Source organism: Garra rufa, chromosome 5 (assembly GCF_049309525.1).
Source record: "Garra rufa chromosome 5, GarRuf1.0, whole genome shotgun sequence".
NCBI classification, from domain to species: domain Eukaryota; kingdom Metazoa; phylum Chordata; class Actinopteri; order Cypriniformes; family Cyprinidae; genus Garra; species Garra rufa.
Genome location: NC_133365.1, coordinates 9,639,714 through 9,657,070, shown reverse-complemented (window position 1 = coordinate 9,657,070; position 17,357 = coordinate 9,639,714). Strand labels below are relative to the sequence as shown.

The 17,357-nt window shown below is 39.1% G+C and overlaps 1 protein-coding gene and 1 long non-coding RNA gene across 2 annotated transcripts; both read left to right on the top strand.

The window, feature by feature from the left end:
* The first annotated feature begins 3,564 nt into the window (after positions 1 to 3,564).
* On the top strand, positions 3,565 to 6,909 carry LOC141334441 (uncharacterized). Its single transcript, XM_073839510.1, has 3 exons — positions 3,565 to 3,678; positions 3,730 to 3,735; positions 4,375 to 6,909. The coding sequence occupies exons 1-3, from the start codon at positions 3,565 to 3,567 to the stop codon at positions 6,907 to 6,909; spliced, it is 2,655 nt and encodes an 884-aa protein (XP_073695611.1).
* A 692-nt stretch (positions 6,910 to 7,601) lies between these two features.
* LOC141335703 (uncharacterized) lies at positions 7,602 to 11,640 on the top strand. Its single transcript, XR_012355620.1, has 3 exons — positions 7,602 to 9,404; positions 10,245 to 10,411; positions 10,683 to 11,640. It is a non-coding gene; the product is annotated as an uncharacterized lncRNA (long non-coding RNA).
* Positions 11,641 to 17,357: the final 5,717 nt, after the last annotated feature.

Here is a 17,357-nt window from a genome sequence, read left to right as displayed (position 1 = left end):
ATTAGACGTTTTCACTGGCACGGCTTTGCAGAGGTGTCAGAGCACAGGTGTGCGTATCACCCTCTCTCGTTTCTTAGCCGACGCTCAAGGCAGGAAAACGCTAGTTTCCCCACTGGAGAAGGTCATCTCCGTCCTGCACGGCCACTTGTGCTTACCCCACAGAGGCAGTAAATGGCGAAGGCCTCAAGAATATGTTTCCAATAACCTCTCGTCAGGGTACGTTAGCATCCAGCACTGCCGCGTACCACAAGGGTCATGACCCCCCTTCCACGGGCACCCAGTGGGCAGGAGGGGGACGCAAGGTCAGAAGGGCTGAAGTGGCCCCCATCGCCGCAGCCCAGCTTCAGGCCGGCAGGTTTAATGTCAAGCCACAAAATCACATTCTAGCCTGGGGAGCCACATCAGTCCGCCAGCTACGACACACTACTTACTGGATCAACTCCACGCTATAGCCACGAGACTCTGCCATTTACATGATCCGCGTGCCGCCGGTGGCTGCTTGACTCCGGGTAACGTCTGCAATAATCACTGTTTATACAGAAAGACCACGGGGACCTTTCCTCTCTCGTACCTACAGAGAGACTCAAATGAATGCTAGAACAGTGCTATAGTTTTGTTAGTGCTACATTTGAGAGGTTTGCCTTACAGTTTGTGCAATGCATTTTAAAAATGCCTTTTAATAACCTCATTAGTATAACGTAAATACTATCTGCATCAGATTAATTTTATGTTGTGTTTATTTTGGACAAATATGAGTCACACTTTATATTACAGTCCTACTTGAAAGTCGCCATATTTGTGACCCTGTACTACAAAATCAGTCTTAAGTAGCACAGGTATATTTGTAGCAATAGTCAAAAATACATTGTATGGTTCAAAATTATAGATTTTTCTTCGATGCCAAAAATTGTTAGGATATTAAGTAAAGATCATATTCCATAAAGATATTTTATGACTGTAAATATATCAAAGCTTAATTTTTGAGAAGTAGTATGCATTACTAAGATCTTCAGTTAGACATTTTTGCATCCTCAGATTCCGTATTTTTAAACAGTTGTCATATCCTAACAAATCATACATCAATTGTAAACATATTTATTCAGCTTTCATGTATAAACCTCAATTTTGAAAAATATACCCTTATGTCTGGTTTTGTGGTTCAGGGTCACATCCATTTTAATAGCCATTTATACAATACAGATTGTTTCAAAGCCATTTGACAGAAATATTATAGAATATTAATTGTCTTTTAAACCCTGTTCATGTAACTGCATATTTACACAAATAAGTATAATAATAATGACCTACAATTGCAGTGTAACTGCAGTGTAAGGTGTTTTTTTTTTTTTTTTTTTTTTAGAAATTAGTAATAGTAATCAATAGTAATAACAAAATAAAAACTCTTTTAATAAAAAAGTACCTTAATGCCTTTAATCTGTGATGGACCATGAGCCCATTTTGTATCTTAATGACAAATACCACAAATAAATAGGTTGCAAGCAAAAATGAAGAAATATGCAGTAACATGAACAGGGTTTAAAAGACAGTTAATAGTCTATTATATTATCAATTTAACTTCGCTGACATTATTTTATAAAAACAAAACTTAAACTGGAATGAGTCAAATTATCTTCTATAGAACTGTTTACAGCTCAATGGAGTTAGTTTCATAACTGATGAATTTTACAGTTTTAAACATCCTGTTTATTTGTGTCAAATGGCTTTGAAACAATCTGTATTGTATATGCATTAAAAGCATAATTAAAATTGAACTAACAATCACCTCATGGATATGTACAGCTGGATTTCATCTTCTTTCCGGCGTCCACCAAGTGAAATCCATATTAAACTGTCCTTAAGATACATACGATAACAACAATTTGAGCAAAAAGGTTATCAGGGAAAAGGCACGAGGAGCAGATTTTTCCGCTTGATAGAGGATAAATAATTATTCATTAGAAGGGAGCGCCTCATCTAATTAGTTCTGTTGTTAACGGGATAAAGCAAAAGATTTCTGACTCAAATATGCGGCCATGTGTTTCAGTGAAAAGAGGGAACGCGGCCCTGGTTAATTTGAATACAGTCTTATTAGTTTAATGACTAGAGCCTGTGATCAGGACTCATCAACATAAATGCCAAGCCGCAGCATCCTGCGATGGCCCAGGGCTTCGCTTTTTACCCTTCGTCCATGAGGAAACCCAAACATCCTCCTGCTCGCAACACATGAAGCGTGACATGAGGACGGTACGAGAGTAACGCGACAAGCACGGAAACTAAAGAACGAACCCGGTCGGCTCTGAGGCATGTCTTTATTAAGAACATCATCTGCGTCATCTTCTAATAGGTTATTTAACGAGCAAATGCTCCGTATGTTTCTGATGCTTATCAACATGCAGCATTATGTTTAAATGAGTTGGAAGCCTAGAAAGATAAGAATGTTGTCCACTCCTGTTTTCTGCTCCACATTGCACAAAGATTGCCTATTATTGTTTTTTTTTTATTTTAACAGCGAGTTGCTACTGTTTAATGGCAGCATAATGGGGACGGCCAAACTGGATATGCACGTGCTCATCTTTGGGAAAAACAAGAGGGAACAATGACCAAGAGCAGAGAAATCACTTAGAGAGAAGAAAAACAATTGCATCAAAAAGCACCAAGCATCAGTAAAGTTTCTTATTTTTTAAAGACACCATTTACAGGCCATGAGCCACAATAGACCAAACAAACAGTGTTTAGACGACACGTCGTGAGTGTCTGATGTGAGATGTTTTGCCACTTGTTCTGACAATGTGCCGCAGCTGGCAGAGAAAAGAGCAAAATGCAGCAGTGTGTTAAATCACCCAAGGAAGTGAACAACCTTGCTGACTTAGGAAGGCCGGCACTAATTAAAGTACACGCGGTTGTTCAGAGATTCGCCCCTGGTCTCTTCATTTCTGTTCCACCGCGTCCTGCTTGAGCCTCTATGCGCGTGTCTCTACAAACAGTCTGGGGTCATTTTTATTATCCATCAACAACACCACGTTCACTGTTGATGTTTCAGAGTTTAATAATTGATCCTCTTACTGAAGCCACATCTGCATGATAAAGCCAGGTCACACTTTGGCTGCTACCATCAGACGACCCTCCTTTTGTCTCGTAAAACCAGCATTAGAGATTAGCATGAGCATCCGACGGTTCCTGGCTGTGTTTGGCGTTATGATGTATTTCCGCAGCGTCTTCCCTCAGGAGTTGTGAGGTCTCAGCCTCGCCACCAGTACTGCGTTTTTTTTCTTTTCACACAGGCCTAGTGTTAACGCCCGCGGCCCAGTTCACAGATTTGACTGACTGTAGTCTTAATGCTGCACGCCTCGTTTTCAGCACTTGTCCCTCCAGATTTGCCACCCCGGCTGCACAATTTTCCTCAAATTCTAATTATTCATCAGCTCGTTATGCCCGTGCCCTGCCGCTTGCTTTAATTAGAGCAGACGCGGGCGTCTATTAGAGGCTACCCTGGAGTGAGGAGACCAGTCCAGAACCAGCCTGCGCGCTCACACAATACTGAGCGACCGCCAGCTCGCAGGCGTGATGGAGCAGCGATCTGACACCAGCACATCCACCCGCGTGCTCGATAGCCACTGCGGCTCAGTGGCAGGAGCTGAAAGGACGCCTGAATGTTATTACATTCCACTTCATAAGGAGGTAAAACATGCATGTGTACATGTGTGTAATCTCACACTTCTGTGCTTCCAGATCTATGTGAGAGTTTGAGAGTCTGTTTACTGAAATATTTGATGCAGCTGATTTTAAAATCAAGGAAAAATCAAGCTGAGTCAATGTGTTGCAGTGATTTTAACACGGTTAAAGTGGTCATCAAATGGCTATTTTACACAAGCTGATATAATTCTTTAGGGTCTTAAATGGGTCATATGATACAGGTTCTTGTTTTCCTTTGTCTTTGGAGTGTTACAAGCTGTTTGTGCATAGATAAGATCTTTAAAGGTGCACAGCTTAAAGTCTCAAAACCAAAGAGATAATATAAAAGTTAGGACTTAGCCACACCTCCCTAAAACGGCAGCTTACAATGCCAGCTGTACATAAAGGGTTAAGGCTATAAAGTGGGGCAATTCCAATGTTGAAAAGGAGAGTCTGCGCTTCTGACTGACGGCCTGTAAGTACGTTTATATATTTTTTAAAAATTGTATTGACTATTTAAATGTGAGTTTTGAGCAGTGTAGAGTAGTGCTTGTTGTTTCTTGTTCTACGATCGCAGGTGCAGACATGGTGTTATGTTTATGCGGCATGGTTGAGTCATTATAATTAGTAGTATGTCCCCACTAGATGCAACAAATGCCTCATTTAAAATGGGTCTCATTGTTTCTGTCTCTTCACGCCAAGAAACAGCATGGTAAGGGGCGTAACATTTCCGTCACATGTTTGAGGTATTCAAACAATACAGGATATGAACAAGTCATGGGGATCCATGGACTGGGAGTGATGAATGCTAATGGAGAGAGATTTACGGAACTGTGTGCGGTTAACAAACTGGTCATCGGTGGTAGCATCTTCCCTCATAAGCGGATCCACAAAAGCACCTGGGTATCTCCGGACAGCCTGACAGAGAACCAGATTGACCATATCTGCATGAGCAAGAAGTTTAGAAGATCCCTTCAGGATGTTAGAGTTAGAAGAGGAGCAGATGTGGGCTCGGACCACCACCTAGTAGTAGCCAGCATGCAGCTGAAGTTGAAGAAGAACTGGAAGGAAACAACAGAGAGTAGAGAGAAGTATGACGTCAGCCGTCTAAAGATCCCAAGTGTCAGGGAAGAGTTTGGAATTCAGTTGAAGAATAGGTTTGAGGTGCTACAAAAACTGCAAAATGAAGAGGGAGGAAGTAGTGTGCAGACCAGTTGGAGGGTAATAAAAGAGACACTGAAAACAACCTGTCAAGAGGTGGTCGGAATGAAGAAACATCACCACAAAGAGTGGATCACAACTGGGACCTTGAAAAAGATAGAAGAGAGGAAACAAAAGAAGGCGGCAGTCAACAACAGCAGGACTAGAGCATTAAAAGCTAGGGCCCAAGAGGAATACGCTGTAGCTCATAGAGCAGTAAAAAAGAGCGTTAGGAAGGATAAGAAAGACTATATAGACGAGCTGGCTGCTGAAGCAGAGCAGGCAGTATATAAAGGTAACATGAAACAGTTGTATAATACGGCTAAAAAACTATCTGGAAGTTACAGCAGGCCAGAACGACCTGTCAAAGACAAGGAGGGAAGGGCTATCGCAGGAGTAGAACAGCAGATTAATAGATGGTCTGAACATTTCGAGGAGCTTTTGAATAGACCAGTACCATCAAACACTCCGGATATCAACCCAGCCAATGAAGATCTCCCCATCAACTGCGAAAAGCCGACTAGAGAGGAGATCAGAAAGGCCATCACCCTGTTGAAGAACGGGAAGGCAGCTGGACCAGACAACATACCAGCGGAAGTCCTGAAAGTAGACCAGGATACAGTGGCGGAGATGCTGTATCCCCTTTTTGAAAAGATCTGGGAAGAGGAAGAAATACCGAACGACTGGAAGGAGGGCTACCTAATCAAGCTTCCAAAAAAAGGGGATCTCAGTAACTGTAACAACTACAGAGGCATCACACTCCTGTCAGTGCCAGGCAAGGTCTTCAACAGGATCCTCCTAGAACGGATAAAGGATGCAGTCGATCAACAATTACGTGACGAACAGGCAGGTTTCCGGCAGAACCGATCATGCACGGATCAGATCGCAACGCTGCGCATCATAGTTGAGCAGTCACTGGAGTGGAACACACCCCTGTACATCAACTTTGTTGACTATGAGAAGGCGTTTGACAGTGTGGATCGAGGGACCCTGTGGAAGCTCCTCCGGCACTACGGCATTCCAGCCAAGGTGGTCAACCTGATTAAGAGCTCATACGAGGGAATAACCTGCAGGGTGATCCACAAAGGACAGCTCACCAACAGCTTTCAAGTGAAGACGGGAGTCCGTCAGGGTTGCTTGTTATCCCCGTCCCTATTCCTCATTGCTATCGACTGGATTATGATGACAACCACCAGAGAACGCAGGACCGGAATCCAGTGGACCTTGTGGAGCCAATTGGAAGACTTAGACTTTGCAGACGATCTTGCACTTCTCTCCCATAGCCAACAGCAGATGCAGGAAAAGACCAGTGTATTAGCAGTCACATCATCACAAGTTGGACTTAACATCCACACAGAGAAGACTAAGATCCTTAAGATCAACTCCAGCTGCAACAATCCAGTTACCCTGAATGGTAGTTCTCTGGAGGAAGTACAGTCCTTTACCTACTTAGGCAGTATTATCGACCAGCAGGGAGGAACAGATACAGACGTTAAGGCAAGAATCGGCAAAGCAAGAGCCGCTTTCATCCAACTCAAGAACATTTGGGCGTCGAGAGAACTTACTCTGACCATGAAGATCCGCCTGTTCAACTCCATTGTGAAACCAGTATTGTTGTACGGGGCTGAAACCTGGAGGATAACTAAAACTACCACCCGAAGAATACAGACATTCATCAACACCTGTCTCAGAAAGATCCTGTACATTCGCTGGCCCGATACGATCAGCAACATTGACCTATGGAGAAAGACATGTCAACTTCCAATAGAAACAGAAATCTGGAAGAGAAGATGGGGTTGGATAGGGCACACCCTACGCAAACCAGCAACTAGCATCACCAGATGGGCCCTCAGATGGAACCCCCAAGGAAAGCGGAAGAGAGGCCGTTCAAGAAACACCTGGCGACGTGACCTCGAGGCAGACCTCACAAGGATGGGTTACACCTGGAGACAAGTAGAAAGAATGGCCCAGGATAGGAACCTCTGGAAATCTACCTTTGGCGGCCCATACCCCGGAAGGGGTGGAGGGCATAAGTAAGTAAGTATGTGGAAAAAAATGTTTTTTGAACCTTAAACTGCATAAACACATTGCACTGGAACAAATACACAAAATAATGCTCTTTCTAGCAACATCATATGACCCCTTTAATGAAAAGTCTATAACATACTTTGGTTAAAATTTCTTAAAGGTAGTGTAAAACACTCTTTTTACTTTGTCAAAATCAGCCCTGTTCAGAGCAAGCCGTTTTGTTGCATGTTTCTTTAAATGTTAATGAGCTCTGCTCATCCCGCCCCTCTCTTCCGTGGGATGACTAGGAGACTGTAAACTTTAGCACAGTTTACAGCAAAACTTGCTAACTAGCACATTATTAAGAAAGGATATTTGCTAAGATACAAAAAAAAAAAAGAAAAAACCTCTTAAAACTCGGGTCTAAGGTAAGATGGTTGTGTCAATCAACTATTGTGGTTGGTATGACGTCACACAAACAAGAACCTTAGAATTGCTCGATTTGAATAAGGGGTTATGATTTATATGGATAAAAAAAAACACTGGGTGGATTTTTATCATTATAGGGTGGTTGTGTACACACGCTGCCAACACACATTTATGTTTAAACAACATACACTGTCAGAAAAAAGGGTACGGTTGGGGTCCATTTGTGACACTTAGGGTAAAAATGGTGAAGTTGTACCCCCGATGGTTCATAGTTGCACCTTAGAGTACTCATATGTACCATTTAGGGGTAAAAAAGGTACAGATATGTTTCCAACTGCCAGAGGGTCCACGTTTGTACCATTTAATCCCCAAAGAAAGGTACAATCACTTGTGTGACCAAAGAAGTAAGCCAAAGTGTATGAAATAGTCACCCAAAATTAAACATAGCAAGATAATCATTTTCATGAGTTGTTAGTTATTTGGAAGAGATGCACAAAATAACCAAATATGTTCAAGAGCCTTCATCTTTCTGACCAGTTCTGAACAGTACACACGCAAATTACATTTTAGTGTTTATGCAGAACATCAAGATAATAACTTTTAAACGTAAAGCATTTGTATTAAAGTAGGTCTGCATTTTTAATTGTAATTTTAAACTGATATAAGAGCTGTTTTAAGTTTTGTTTTTAATGCAGAGTTAAACAAATACACATACTAATAGTAATTAGCAAAAGCACAGTGTAGTATACAAAACTATTTAACGTTTATTAAACATTATATATGGTGTACTACTTTGCCTCAGTTCAAATACATATTTTCGAAGCCAGCCTTTTCGTGTCGTCCAATGGGATTGTAGCCCGCGCTGTGCATTTTGAAAATGAGATTGTGCGTGACGCCGGTTATTATTCAGGACATCATTCAATTCATTTCTGACGCTGTCGACGGAGACACGGAGGATCTTATTCAAAAACTGAAAGAAGCTGCCTGGAATACATGTCACTGAAGACGAAGCACAGAAATTTAGAGGTAAGTTTAATTTTAAGTACTGTGAAAATCTGTTGGTTCCCTTTCGATTTTTGTTAACTTGACATTGCGTCTGTAGCCAGGCCTAACGTTATCTGATGCGTGAGGAAAACCTTTCTTCGAAAACTGACCTGACAAAACCAACGCATTGCCATTACATTTTAAGCTTATTGTTATTATTACAATAATTTTTTATCATTTAGCCGGAAATTAAGATATAATTTTTCGCTTAACTCATACTCCACCTAGAGATGGCATGAGACGCTGACAAAACAGCGGTGAAACGGCCATAGAAACAGCTCAGGTCTATCGCGTTTGTGTACCATAGATTAATAAATTCAGTTTACCAAAATGTTCTTACTACTCTAATCTTAACGTTACGTTAACGTTAACTTACCCGTGTTTCCTTCCGGACACGAGCGAACGCCTTTTATTTTAACGCCTCTCCTAGTCTTTCTGGAATTATATACCTTACGATTATTATCCATGTTGATTTATATCAGTTTTGTTTGGTACATATTTAACTAACGTTATAAACGTAAATCCAGGAGAGTCCTAATTATTTGTTGTCGTATTGAGGCGTCGGTATCGAGCCCTTCCAAGGACAGCAAGTAAAATTGGTTTAAGTTACCATTATTTATCAAAACTCGAGAAATACGTTTCTAGTCTGTGAGATGCAAATTTAAATAATTTGGCTTTTAATAATACACTCTCAGTTAAAAAAAGTATAGTTCTCTGTTAGTTCGTTAAGTGTACATTTTGGTACCTTTTAGCTTTTGTACCTTAGGGTACTGTTCCAGTGACAGTATTGTACCTTTTTCTGGAAGTGTATAAGTACTAACTTATTCTGTATTTTTCTAAATTAAAGCAATGTTTTTATACTGATGAATGTCCATTGAAAAAAAGAGATTTTATTGTTGCTGTTAAAACCTCAAGCTCACACAGACTATGCATTTTTTTCCTTTTAGAAAATAAGGTGGATTTAACAAATTTGTACACAAGATGGAGGTGGTAACAGTAACACTAGTACCAGTGCCAGCAGAAGCCTATCAACAAACTTCAACTACAGAAATGTAAGTATAACACTGAGTTTTGTGTATTATATTTGTCCTATGTTTAACGGTTAACCGTATTGATTTTTTTAATGCCTGATGCCAATATTTTAAAAAGCAGGGTGGCCAGTCAGCACACACAAGGAAAGTTGGGAGAGTTAGAGTTAGTTTCATCAAAATTATTTTAAATTGTGTTCCGAAGATGAAGTCTTACTGGTTTGGAATGACATGAAGGTGAATAATTAATGACCAAACTAAACTTTTTGGCTGAATTAATGCTATAAGAAAGAAAATTTGAAAGACTAATAAGGTATCTTTAATTCTTTTTCTGTTCCCGGCTTGAAAACTTCGGGCAAAAACAAGGAATTCTCCCATTTTTAAACTGTCACCGATAGCAATGTAGTAGTAGTAGATTGCTGAAGTCAGTAGATTTTACTCAGTCAAAATACATTTATTACATTTAATATTTTGGCTTTTATCATTATGTTAATAAATATTGAAATTAATTAAAATATTAACAAAATTACAAATTTGAGCCAGGGAAGATAAGAGAGATGAACATCCTCAGGGGTCAGTGATATCACAGATTCTAAATCAGTTATTGGCTTAAAATGAATGTTGAATGTCGATATAAATAAACAGTATGCTATAATGATAATTTACAGTTAAAACAAATTTGTAGAAACATTGTAATTTTCTAAATCTTCAGGTAAACAAATATTTGTGCATTCAATCTTAGAAATATTTGTATATTACTAAAGGGAAATGGCAATGAAAGAATATTAAAATGTCTGATTTGATTGTTTTGAAGTATTTTTAGTTAATTTAAATGATTAACTTTATCTTTTTGTAAATTTTCAGTTGTGTGATGAAGCTGACCGAATGCATTCATCGCCTGCAGTTTAAGCCGGCACTTCAGGGATGGCTTTACCAGTATTGTGCCCAAGGTGCTTCAGCTTGTTCAAAGAAATGCTCCGTTGGACGAAGTCTACAAGAAGCAAGAGAAAAGATGCTTGCAGAAGATCTAGGTATTTACATAAACATAGTGGTTTTGTGATTATCTATTTATTGATTATCTATTAAGCTTTTTTAAATGATATTTATAAATGATATTTAAATGTTTTTTCTTTGTGTGAAAAAAAATCTTCATGCCTTAAAATTGCTCGAATGTAACTCTAGACCTTGATTGGTTACAAGGTAGTTTATGGCAAAATTTTCACATTATTTGTCTTAAAACATTTAAAACAGCACATTGCATTGTTTTACTGATAGATTTTTGATGTTTTCTTTTCTTCTCAGTGTGATGCTGATACTCCATACCCAACCTTACAGTTGGCAGAAACTGACTGGAAAATGGCTTTCTCCAAGAGGGTACAACTTTTCAAAGTGGATGGTGTGGAGTTGTGCAAGGAACTAGGAGTTGAAGAAAGGATCACTACAATGCCCAGCCTTCAGTGCTTACTATTGTTTTCAACTTGGCTTGTCCACCCTACATGAAGAATTCACTGACTTTCTGGCAGCATGCCATAGCAAAGATAACTGAGGTGGGTGGCAAGCCCCTTCCAATATCTATCACCCGAATAATTAATATCCTGTGTTAAAATGCCAAATATACTGATACACAAGGGTGAAGATTTCGACATTCAGTGTTTCAAAAGTGATTTAAATCCTATACATTTTAAATGTCAACAGTGTATATATATAATGTGGCAAGTTTTTTTTAATACCAGTGTTGTATGATTCACAGTTCCATGCATACGCAGTAAAAGTTGACTTTGAATGAAGTGTTATAAAACCAGGGCAAGAGATGGACTTTCAGGCCCTTGCCGTGTACTCTGCTTATGATAAATAAGTAGTTTGTGATCCTCAAGAATGTTTAAAAAGTTCCAATTAGTACTGTGTATTAGTGTAGTACTGCGTTTGGTAAAAATGGGTTTGTGATAAAAAGAATTTACGCATATAAAGTTACAATATGAAATGTGTACTGTTGGAAAAGGGTTGTTTTTTATTCTTAATGTTTAAAACATTTTTTAGAAAATGTAGAATGCAGTAGAAAAATTTACTTAATGGGATGTATTGATTATGAAAAATTTAATATTATGCTTAATATTCTTGATATTTCCAATTTTATAAAATGTTTAAAAAAAGTTAGAAATAGTATAAACAATTGTTTTTGGAAAAAAGAATTGCTCAATATTTGCATTCTTTTAAAACACATTGAGGTAGAGCTTATTTTGTGATAAAATGTTAGGGTATAATCAATTAATGAAATGTGTACTGTTGTAAAAAATGTTTTGCTTTATAAGAACAGTTTTGAGTATGAAATTTCTATTTATTTTTTTAAGTAAAATTTTGCAATATGCATCCTGTTATGACATTGTGATAGAGTTTAAAACATTCATCCTGTGAAAAATGTGAGAATGTAATGTTTTGAATGTTTAATAAATGTGATAAACAGCATCCTGGCCTTTTTAATGTGTTGTATGTAGTACAGATTTGCCACCATAAGGTACAAAAGGCTTGTCACTGGGGCAGTACCCTTAAAAAAGACAAATTTGTACCTTTTTTAAAAGTACATTATGGTACCATAGCACTAAATGGTACAATTTAGTCAGCAAAGGTACATATTTGCCTTTGTAAGGTACATACTGCAAGGGTACAGATATGTACCCATGTGAAAGGGTACAACGGGTGTACCCTTGAGGGTACTGCCCCAGTGACAAGCCTTTGTACCCCTGAAGGTACAAATTTTGCACATTTTTTCTGACAGTGTAATGTAAAATATATGTTTACAACATATGTAAAAGTGAGTTTTGGATCCGATGACCCCTTTAAGAACAACATAAAGCAGAGTCAGTAAAACTTGTAACTGTAAATTATTGCTTTTATAAAACAGTGACAAGTTTACTTAATTTATACATAGCCTATAATAATCACAATAAACAGTAATCCCATCAGCTGATATTATTCCAGCTGCAGGATGTTTACAGCTGGCAAACAGCATTACAGTGAATTTACATCCATTTCACAGCCATTTAGAGCTCATCCAATCAGCATGATTTTAATTACAGCATGATCAGTGATTTTGCTCAAATATTGCAGCATTTTACTGTACATTTACATGCATTTTTCTAAATATACCAGACTGGGACTTCAGTCATTTTTCTACATATAGTTAAAAATCTTCAAGTCTGAGGAAAAATGAAATAACAGAGAGAAAAAACTATAACAGCAAAATCTCTTCAGAACATTATGACTTTCCAGCCTATATAGGTAAGAAACATTCCTTCTAGACAGGAATTAAAAGAATGTCTAATTCCTGAGATTTCAGCATGTCTCAATCTAGGCTCAGATTTGCAGATATAGCAAAGTCTGCAAACAAATGATCTATGTAAGTTATTTATATGAGCAAAGAGCAAAAGAGCAGAGGAAAGCACAACCTGTGAGCATCATTCTTCTGGGAGATGATGCAGATACAGTGTTTCTACTTTCTGTCAGAAAAAAAGTGGTTCCAGCTTTGTTGAGACCGAATGATGGCACATGTTAGAAATAATGTGGGATTTGTTCTTCACCATCCTCGCTTCTTCTTTTGCCATAAAAACCTTTGTATGAGTTGCAAGCGAGATGTGCATCAGAAAATCTGTGACATTCAAGAGTAAACAGAGTAACAGCCACACACACACACACACACACACACACACACACACACACACACACACACAAATGCTAATTAAAGTCTTCAGTATGAGCGCAGAAATGTGTAATCCTGACATTTAGTCAAGGGAGATTTAGGCAGACGAGAAGAAATTCTAGCGCTGGCCTGAACCAGGCCTGAGGCAGCTGGCATACAAAAGGACATCAGCGGCAGGCAGAGCTCACAAAGGTCATCTCCGTGAAAAGGCTAACGTGTCATTGCTTTTGTTCCTGTTCTTCTGAACATATGTTTGGCTGCGCTCCTTCTTTGCCCCTATCTGGGTGAAATCTAAACCCAGTGCAAATACAACTTTTGACAGCGCCACTGTTTCGTCCAGCAGTTGCGAGGAGCGTTATCTTACCCTCTAAAGCAACTAATGAAAATCCACCCAATGCAAAACACCTGTGCTAGGATTTACCAGCTCAAGAAGATGAAGATACATGCAACCTGGTATCAATACGTGTCAGAGGAGATCATTCAAAAGTAATAAAAAAATGCTCGACATGTTCATATCACCATCAAGATATATTAGAACAACTATAAACAGCTGAGGAAAAGCAGTGCAGGTAATGTGTATGTTGGTATACAGCATGTATGAAACTAATTTGCTAGAAGGAAATTGCTAAAAACTACAAAAAATAAGCGGGTGAATCTAATTATTTTCTGGACACAATTCTCTCAAATTTCCATAACCATAGTGCAAAAAAAAGTGTATTATTTAAATAGCATATTGTACTAATTAAGACACATGTATAGAGCTATATTTACACCAGTGCAAACATTTTGAAAAATTGCAAAAGAACATTATGGTAATGAAAATGTGGCTTTAATTGCAGTGAAATTCAGTAGTGTAACCATGAATAAAGAAAGAAAGAAAGAAAGAAAGAAAGAAAGAAAGAAAGAAAGAAAGAAAGAAAGAAAGAAAGAAAGAAAGAAAGAAAGAAAGAAAGAAAGAAAGAAAGATTGACCCAAACATGATCTCTGAGTAAAAATACTGTATTAAAAAATAATTTATGACATTCACTTTGTACTACTGTCACTGTCAAATAATGGGTTTTCTAGAAAAGCTGAAATATTTAATTGGTAGCAGCCTGGCAGTTCTGATGGCTTTAACAGCAACATCTCCTTCCAGCCAATCAGACAAAAGCATGAGGATGATGCAGACTGACCGAGAGAAAGTGCTGAGGACGAACTCTGACCGAACTGCTGATGAGCCACTTTCACCTCAGCTCTGTCCAGTGGCATCCGGGTGATTGCTGGAGCGATCTGGCTACTGTTTGAGCTTGTGGTTGGATTCAACTACGCCTGAACTACAGTCAGATAGAAATCTGTGCTTAGGGCTCAATTTAGCGCTCTGTGCTGATATACAAACCATATACAGTTTGTTTTCCATTTGGTGAGGTTGGAAGAACACCTGAAAGTGTGGATAGTTAAACCAGTGCTCCCATTGCCAGAGTGCTAATGTGTTTTGCTGGTACATTACCCATCAGGCTTGTGGTTTGCGTGGTTGTCGACACACATTGGGACAGGCCTGAGTTGTTGTGAATCCTGTCGTCTCTTTGACGGTCCCTGCTGTGAAAAACACATAGGGAGGGTGGCGAACCCTCATTAGTGCTCATGGAAGAGCTGTCAGGAGTGACGGACGGGGGAGCAGCAGCAGCCCGCAGCGTCTCTCTGACATCAGCCTGACCTACATTTGCATGTGTGGGTTAAAGATGGACATCGCCCAGATAAACTGACTGCGTTTTCAGCTCATTATAGGAATGGTCAGCTCAAAAATTTAATTATATTTAGAGCTCACAATGAGCATACAAACTCAGCTCTTTTTACTAAATTAGGGTGAACATATGGCCTATTTTTCCCAGGCACATCCTGGTCTAAATTGCCTAAAATGTCCAGTTTGAAATGTACTTGGTCTGCAGTGTTGGGGGTTACGCATTACAAATAACACAAGTTACGTAATAATATTACTTTTTCCAAGTAACTAGTAAAGTAACGCATTACTTTTTAATTGACAAGAAAATATCTGAGTTTTTCCTGAGCTTTTTCTCCCCATTTATTGATTAAAAGCTCTACTGTCCCCACGTTGACAGAAAATGTAAGATGTTACTTTAGTTCTAAAATAAATGTGAACATGCAAAAACATAATCTCACTCACTAAAAAAAACAGATACAGTATTCCTCAAAATGAATAAAAAACACTAAAATTCAACACAATCCAGCAATAATTAAATATGTTAAATAATACAAATATCCTTTATGTATTTAATCCCATTTTATTAACTGATGTCTTTGATGCCGACCTAATTTTAAAAATATTTTGGATGATTATTAAAAATAATCAGTGAAATGCCTGGTTTGGTAAAGTGATCAGCCCCTTAGAGTATACCATTATACTCTATACTCTATTATGCTCATGTGCAAGCAATTGACTTCCAGATTAACACCAGGCTAATTGCCTCACCTGACATCAATAGTGATGTTGATTACTTCAGAAAAAACAAGCTGTTTCTCGAAGATTCCACTGTTATTATTGCATGGTACGGCAAAGAATTCACCATGGTTGGGAAATGCTTTCAGAAGACCTCTGGGATAAAGTTGTATACAGTTAGAAGAAGGTTATACAAAAACATTTCAAAGGCTTTAGCTATCCCTCGGAGTACTGTTCAGAGCATCATTAAGAAGTGGAAAGTGTATGGCACCACCAAAGTGGATGACACCAGGAGGACACTGATAAGAGAAGCTTCCAGGAGGCCAAAGGCAACTTTGAATGACTTACGAGGCTTAATGGCTGTATCTGGTCAATCTGTGAATGTGACAACTATTTCCCAAGCTTTACACAAAGCTGGTTTGTATGGCAGGGTGGCACAAAAGAAGCTTTTCTCGTTTGCTCTATGCAAAAACAGCTTTAATTTTCGTGTACTGACTTGTTTGCTGAACCAAACATCCAATCAGAAATTTTACTCTCACCGACAGCCTCAACGCCAATTCAACATGCTGATTAGGGTAAACTAAGCCAATGTGTGGAACACCAACTACCTCGACAGATGTGTGTCGACAGCCAGACATTTGCCAGCGGTTGACCATCGGCTTAGTGTGTTCTGGCCATTAAGTGGATTATCTCAAGTGTTACCAACTAGCAGCTTTTGAATCTCATTCTCCAAATGCTGTTGTATGGTAAAAGACTCTTCAGAGTTCTTCCTTTTATTCTGCCTGGGAATATAATATACGGTGTTGAATCGACGTGAGGGTGAAGTAGTAATGGCTGCATTTCCATCTAATGCCAGTCGTAAGATGCAATGAATTGTGTGAAAAGTGCCGTTTCTTTGGTTTTAGCCTTCATGATTTGCACTGGGCCTTGATTTTTTACAAACAGAAGGTAAATCAGAGTGCAGCAATGCTGTCTATGAATAAAAGATGGTGAGGGGAGCGGGTGAGAAAGTGAGTGCGAGTTGAGGCACGGAAGAGCGATTAGGCAGCAGAGTCCTGGCAAAGGGGCTCTTTGCGGGTCTCGGAGGAGAACATGTACGAGCGGATCCCCGACAGACATGACATCCACTCAGAGCGCATCAGCTCCGACGGGCAGGATGGCCACTCCAGAGACCAACACAAGAGAACACCTTTAGAAAAACTATTAGTGCACACATGCTGCTTTTCTGTTTAACTACTTCTGGAACGAAAATGGATGGAGCAAGTCTGATTTTGTAAAATTTGAACTTGGATAAAGAGAAGGGCGCCTGTATCAACCTTCTAGATGTGCTCAAGTTTGACACATTGACTGAGTTCTGAGCAATCTCTTGAATTATACTGCTGACCACTTTCCCAATGCACTTATGGTTGGCTTTTCTTGACTCGTTTTCTGATGATGGGCAGTCAAGGACACTCTCCAGCCCCAGACGCTTGACACAATCAGGGCGTGAAATGTTAAAAATGCTCCTAGCCAGGAGATCTCAAGTTTCTCTCTCTGCTGTGCATCTAACATTAGTGGAGAATCAGAATTGCATGTTCCCTCTGAGGTGCCATCCGTTCATACGAAACAGAGCAGTGCAAAAAAAAAAATAGATCTTCAAATCACTGGCCTCAATGGAAGCAAAAGAAATGAAGATCATTTCAAAGTGACTTGTGCAGATATTAGCAAAATTCAGGGGAACTTGAAAATCTGATTTCATGAGAAAACATAAGTACTGTATGATTTAGTGATTTGAATGAATACAAACTGACTTTTGAAATTTGCAAGTAAAACATCACCATAAAGGTCTATCTTCAAACCAACCCCTAAA